At 45.0% G+C, this 6,944-nt stretch overlaps 1 protein-coding gene and 1 pseudogene across 1 annotated transcript; one reads left to right on the top strand and one right to left on the bottom strand.

The window, feature by feature from the left end:
* Positions 1-373: 373 nt before the first annotated feature.
* LOC146577771 (neuroligin-2-like) lies at positions 374-4,541 on the bottom strand. Its single transcript, XM_085267708.1, has 4 exons — positions 4,492-4,541; positions 2,660-2,859; positions 1,508-1,874; positions 374-1,202 (listed from the first exon to the last, which is right to left on the bottom strand). Exons 1-4 carry the CDS (start codon positions 4,539-4,541, stop codon positions 374-376), a joined length of 1,446 nt encoding a protein of 481 aa, XP_085123834.1.
* LOC146577770 (uncharacterized) lies at positions 4,540-5,677 on the top strand (annotated as a pseudogene).
* The last annotated feature ends 1,267 nt before the right edge of the window (positions 5,678-6,944 follow it).

The following is a 6,944-nucleotide window of genomic DNA, read 5'->3' as shown; positions in this document are numbered from 1 at the left end:
AAAAAGAGATGACGCCAACGTAAAAAAGAGAAAACAGCGAGGAGCGAGAGAGCATTCGTCCCTTTGACAAATGTTGGAGGTCTTGAGCCTGGAAACAGCAGACCGTCTTTGAAAACAGTATCTTTGAAAGATCTGAGTCACCCACCCCAAACTGCTCATCTGCTGCTGGACACTTCAGTTGCACCTCCACATGCCACCAGTGGAGGGAGCTGCCAAGTTTCACAGCACATGACGCAGCAGGTGTAGTTGCTTTTGGAGAAAGAAGAGAATAAGAGGACAGAACGAAGGCCCACGTCTAGAGGCCTCCCTTCCAGAGCGGTAGCAGAGCCAGTGTTGCTGGTCCCTAGGTGGCGCTGTGTCGGGCCTGTCCCTACTATACCCTGGTGGTGGAGTGGGGGTGGGGCAGGGTGTTGTTGTGGCCGGTGGAGGGGAATGTGTTGAAGGCGTGAAGAGGCTGCATGCTGGTGATGGTGCTGGGGATCACGGTGATGGTGTTTGGCGTCATCAGCGGCACGTTGTCGTGGGCACGGCGCAGCGCCAGGGTGTAGTCGGGAGGGCAGGCGGGCCGCAGGATGTCGTGGGGTCGCAGGGGCTCCATGTCGTGGTGAGCGTCGTGCTCCCAGTCCTTCATCTGCAGGGACATGATCTCCTCCTCCTGGCTGTGAGCCAGGTCGTTGGCAGGGCCGCCCCGCTGAGGGGACAGCCGGTGCCGGCGCATCTCGTGCTGCTTGTCACGCTTGTAGTAAAGGGCGGCGAAGGCCAGGATGTTGAGGAAGAAGAGCGACGCTCCAACTGCAACTGTCACGCTCAGTTCGGTGGAGTAGTCGCAGGTGTGTCTAGGAAAGAGGTCCTGGGGCGGGCGCTCTGAGCCCTCGGGCTCAGGATCTGATGGGAAGGTAGGGTAACGATGACGAGTGGTTCGAGGAACGTTGTTTCTGGGCCTCATGGTGCCGGGGTCACGGCCTGCGGGGGAGCGCGTAGTGGTGGGAAAGAGCACGTCGTGCAGGCTGTGAAGATGAGGGACTAATTCCAGCCAAAAGGCCACTTTGTTAGCTCTGTAGTTGTCTCTGACACGAGGTTTCAAACCGATGTGAAGGTACTGCTTGTCCTTCCAGTTGAACTTGGTCCAGATGACCTCCTCGAAGCGGTTGGGCTTGGTATGAATGAACTTGGTGTCCTGAGGGACGGGCAGGTTGGGGTCCCTGGTGGAGCATAAAGGTTAAACGTTTCAGTTCAAAGTTATATTCAGTCTCCATTATAAGTAACATGTGGCATCAATACACTGAATACAGACAGGAGGCCCATTCTCTGTGCAACCTTTAAACTATCTAAGACCAACCGGCTGCTCTGGGATCTGGATGCTTTTGGTGAACCAGTATGTTCAATTCTTCAAAGCCACACGGGAATTAAACTAGCAACCCAGATTCAAGTATTCAACATGACTAGAAGGCTGTCAGAGAACATACAGTAACGTGTACAGTTTACACTACTGTGACATGAGGCCTACCCAGTCTTTGCGAAGTTAGTCCAGTAAGTCATGACCACAGCGCTCAGCATCACATCGTTCTTGGAGAAGTTGCACGGGAGCAGGTCCGTGGCACCGATCATCGGTACGCCGAACACGTAAGGTATCTCGTCTCCGTGCGCGGCGTCGGCCCACTCGGGCCGCGTCTCGGTTTGGCAGTGGTGGTAGAACGTGTAAAAGTAAACTGGGGACTGAAACTCAGCATGGAGTTTGGCAGTGGCCACAGCTGGTGCCACCCACTGGTGGTCCGTAAACAGGGCCAACAGAGTCTTCCGCCGCATGTCGCCGTTGTCCCTGTCCGCCCAGTCTGTGTACATGAACTTAATGGTCTCCCTCAGGATGTCTTTGCCTGGTGAAGAAGCACAGGAGGGGACAAAAGGAGGGGGAAGAAAGATAAAAGTGAAAACTGCTAAGAGTAAAGTAACAGCAGTGCGAGACATTTTTTAAGAGATCGGTCTGATCAACAGATATGAAACCAAAGCAAATGTTGGTGAGATGAACCAAGAGCCAGGAAGCGAGTGAGAAATCTAGAGAGGAAAAAAAGTCTTTCAGATAACAGAAGGCGTGACAGGCAGCAGAGAGGAAGCATGACTGCATTATCCAAACATGTCTGTACTGTGACTGTGGTCCGGCTGTGAGGGGTTCGCAGGCCGATCTGTCAGAAACACCGACACTGAGATTGGGAGCCCACTACCTGGGGGATGATAGCATTACTGCCCACAGAGCCTCAAAGGTTAAGGCGCAGACACGCCGTGATGTGGATGAGTGGCTCTCTTTAGCACGCTTGTCTTGTTTGATGCACTTCACTGGGCTCACATGTTACTGATTCCATTCTTTACTCGCATGTTTTAAACGCTTAAAGCACTTTCACAGGTTTTGATATTCTTTTGAAAATTCATGTGAACTCAAGCTGTCAGAATTGTAATGTAAGCTTTGATAATTGTCCACATTTGTCATTTTGACGATTATCCGTTTATTTTAATGAATACAGCAAACAGAAAAAAACGAACAAATCAACAAACGCGGCTCCTAATGAGACAAAACCTGATGATGCTGCAAAATGCAGTTAAGTGAGAGGAGGCTGTAAAATGGAATAACTGAAAAAGTGGCAGTGTACAGAGGTGGCGTCCTCACCCTCTGGGTAGCCGTAGAGGTTGTCAACAAAGTTGGAGATGGTGTAGTCGAACGCCGCAGCTGAGATGCCGTCGTTGTCCTCACTGTCGTCCACAAACTTCAGCCCCTCTCCCTGGTTCACTCCTATCAAGATGTCATAGTTTAGGAGCTCCCCCTGGTGGAGCAAATAAGGAAGAACATGCTGAGTGCTGGAACAGAGCCTGTGTGCATCACAAGTCTACAACAGGAAGTGCAGCTGAAGCACAGCTTTGTGAATTGGCAGCATTTCATTTCCCAGTAAACAAAATAAAGATTAGCTGTTGCCATGAAATTCCTACTATAAACTGTAAATACTGCAATATATGCAGGGTTCATACACATTTTTAGGGTCAAATTCAAGCACTTTTTAAGCACATTCAAGGTCAATTTTCAAGCTTTTCCAGCACATTACCAAAAAAGAAGCATGTTTCACTTTGCATCACCTCAGTAAGACCTTGTAAAAATTTAAACAAATCATCTGAGGTCGATTTAAATGTCTTTTGTTCCCCTTTTGTTAAAAGAGCAGCACACAAAAATACAGAAAAAGGAAACGGTTGCCTTACATGCATATAGTGTACAAACTCAAAAAAACACATTCCTCTTAAAAATGTGCAAATGTGAACAAATCAACTTGTTAGAGATCTTCATCTCCACTGTAAATAAACAACAAGCCAGAAAACAAGAAAACTGCACCAAACACCACAAACACCAACAAATTAATGTCTTCTCATCAGACATTGAAGCTTCTTTCCTGTGTGACATAAAAAATAAGAGACAGATGTTTGTTTGTTTCTTTTAACTAGTTAAGCACCCACGTTCAGTCATCCACCCATTCACGCACTGGTGATGTAGCTACAGCCACCCTGGGGCGCCACCAGGCCCTCTGACCACCACCAGTAGGCAACGGGTGAAGTGTCTTGCCGGGTGAAGTGTCTTGCCCAAGGACACAACGACCGAGACTGTCCAAGCCGGGGCTCGATTACAAGGCGAACTCCTAACTCTTGAGCCATGATCGCCCAGTGGGGACATGGGGACATTTCAATTTCCAGCAGGAAGCTCCCCCTTTTTGTTAAACCCTTTAGATCAGGGGTCGGCAACCTGCGGCTCTTTAGTCCTTATAGTGCGGCTCCGCGTGGTTTGGGGAAATAAATTAGCTGAAGTGTATTTTATTTATGTTAGTTCTTTTTTTTAACTTGTAGTTCTAAATTGGAAGATTATTGTGATTTTGCAATATACAAATAAAATTATATTTTCTTATTTTTTCATCGCTCAAAATAAGTGTCACACTCGCGGAAGCCGGTGTACCCGGCGAAACGCCGTGCATTTATCGAGCCTTTCAACCCCAGATAGGCCAATTATGGCTCTTTGGCTCTTTGGGTCTTAAAGGTTGCTGACCCCTGCTTTAGATGAACAGAGTTTTTTAATTAAATACATAATCTTTAATAAATGTTCTCTTTTCTAAAAAGTAGGATAATTAAAAAAACTTTTATTATACCTCTATTGAGTAGAAAAAAAACTCGTGTTTTCTGTCGTCTGTTATATAATATTAGTGATGTTTGTGACAATTAATTTCTTAATCGGCTGGACTAACCAATAGTCCACAACCAGGAAACACTGAAATTTTACGTTAAGTTTGAAAACAGTTTAAAAAAAAAACACCCCATTCCAAAATGTCTTGTGACAATCTCATTGGCTTAGGGAGTGATGATGTCATAGATCTTAAGAATCTTAAGTCCTTTGATGTTTTTCCTTAAGTAGGGGTGAGAAACAGCAAGTTTTAGTTCGTTTCAGCAGCATCTGTGTTTGCAGCCTACAAAACGTTCACCACAAGCTCTTCAAAGTCATCGTATAGAAACTCCAACATGTTTCCAAGAAAAAAACAACCAATTCAAAAAGATTACGCCGCCTCTCCTTCCTGGCGTGGCCGGCCAATTTCCCCAAATGGCTCCTCATCCTTCCAAAGGGCGTTAGAGGAGAGTAGGAAGGAAAACTACCTTCTCCAGAAAAAAATGCAACAAATTGAAGAAGAGAAACTTCAACTGGAGGACAAATGTAGACGAATGGAAGCCCAAAATAAAGAGCTGGAAGAAAGACAACAGCGCCAGCCGGACATAAAAATTATTAATGAGGGCTGGGGAATCAAGTTTGCTCAGACCCGAGAGCAGATTGTGCACCTCATTAAAGAAAACAGGCAAAAGAGTGCAGAACTAAAAGAAATGACCAACCAGCTCCAAGACAAGAAAACGATGACTGATAAGATACAACGGGATCTCCAATACATGGACCGAAAAAATCGGCTCCTCCAAAGACAGCTCCATGAAGCTGTGGAAGAAAAGAAAGAATTCCTCCAACAGAAGGAAGAGCAGGACAAAAAGCAACGAGACATGCAGCACGAACTGAAGAGCATGCAGGAAAAATACCGCATGCTGAAAGAAAGCCTGGATGAAACACTGCGCCAAAATAAAGACCTTCTTCAACAGAAAGAGCAACAGCAAGAAAGACTGAAAGAAGGAAAACGTATCGTCCAGGACTTTGAGTCTAAAAATCTAAAACTGCAAGAGTTTTGTAATCAGCTGGAGGACAAAGCAACTAAAGTGGAAGAAGAAAAGGACAAACTGGAGAAACGCTGCTCACAGATGCAGAGAAGGATCGATCAGATAGCGAGAAACAACTCCGAGCTCGTTAAGGGGATTTTGGTGGAATTCAATAACTTGAAGAGTGAACACACTCAAATGCAGGCGCAAAAACAACAAGAAGACAAAATACATGAAGACCTGCAGCTCACGCTCCAAGAAATCCAGAAAAGAAACGAGCAGTTAGAAGACAAGCACAAAGAGGTCCAACAGAGAAATGCAGACATGCACAAGGACAAGCTGATACAGGAGGCAACATCCAAACAACTCAAAGACAAGCTTGAAGAACAACAAGCAACATTGGAAGAGGTGGAACAAAGATGTGAGAAACTTGAAGAACAAAACGCAGAAACCATCGATGAGCTGAGAAATCTCATCCTGGAGAAAAAAGCGCTCGTGGAAAAGTGCATGAAAAAAAAGAAAAAATGGTTCCACTTGTTCCGGAGGAGAGACGCTACTGCTTCCTCACCTGATGTAGCCTCGTCTTGCTCCACCTCTGTTAACCCCCCCAACCAGTCCCGGCCGTTGACTGTCCCCTCCTGAGCCTGGTTCTGCCGGAGGTTCCTGCCCGTTTAAAGGCAGTTTTTCCTCCCCACTGTCGCCAACTGCTTGCTCAGAGGGGATTGTTGGGCTTTTCTCTCCTCTGCCTTGTTTCTTCATTTACTTGCTTGTTTAACTTTTTTCAACTTATCTAAATAATAAGCCAATTAAATTTATCCTTTGAGTATTTTTCATCTCATCTTTACAGAATCTTTCCAAAACATTTTCAAACATTCAGATCTGTCTTTTATTTTCTTCTCGAAGCCTCATAAATGGTGAACTAAAAACCCGGAACATGGTTTGAAACATAGTTTCAGCTGAAACTGGCATAACATGCTGTGTGTGTGTGTGTGTGTGTGTGTGTGTGTGTGTGTGTGTGTGTGTGTGTGTGTGTGTGTGTGTGTGTGTGTGTGTGTGACAGGGTATCACTAGTTAGGTCATCATGTTTAGACTCATTCACTCCAAAATTATTTAGGCCAAATCTTTAAAACAGTGTCATTTCATACACATTTTCAATTCACTTCAATCGCACAAATGCAGAAATAATTATTTGCAGTATCTTATTTATTATGAGAATGTCATGCCTGATCATTTGTACCTACACCACCAAAAATGGGGGCAAAAGGGAGGAGATCATGTTTAATCGGTTATAAGAAAAGGTCAGAAATATAAGTGCCGACATGAGCAGTGTCCACAGAAACCTCTGACTCTCAGCTCAAAGCTCATATAAACCATTTCTACAACCAGCAAACAAACAAAGACACCGAACAGTTAAAAGAGCAGTGACGTCACCACGAATCTGTGGTCAGGTAATATCCATGTTTTGATTGATGATTTTCTGGAGTTAAATGTGAACCGAAGCATATTTTGGGTGTTATATGCTATTAAATACTTTTTAATTTATTTAAAAGTATTTAATAGCATATAACACCCAAAACATGCTGGGTGTGGAAATAAGAAAATCAAAATTTCCTCTGTTTGAGTCACAGTAACTTTGACATAGTAACATTTGCAGTAAGTCCTAAATGTTCACCTTTAAAATCCCTCCCTCTGTTCATTTTGCCCACATCATGTTTCAGTGGTTGGCCTCAGGT

Source organism: Mchenga conophoros, linkage group LG3 (genome assembly GCF_057382185.1).
Source record: "Mchenga conophoros isolate Kocher_MC1m ecotype Shallow Benthic linkage group LG3, M_conophoros_male_GT1.1, whole genome shotgun sequence".
Lineage (NCBI taxonomy): Eukaryota > Metazoa > Chordata > Actinopteri > Cichliformes > Cichlidae > Mchenga > Mchenga conophoros.
Note: the sequence above shows the minus strand (reverse complement) of the source record. Positions and strands in the feature narration are given on the sequence as shown.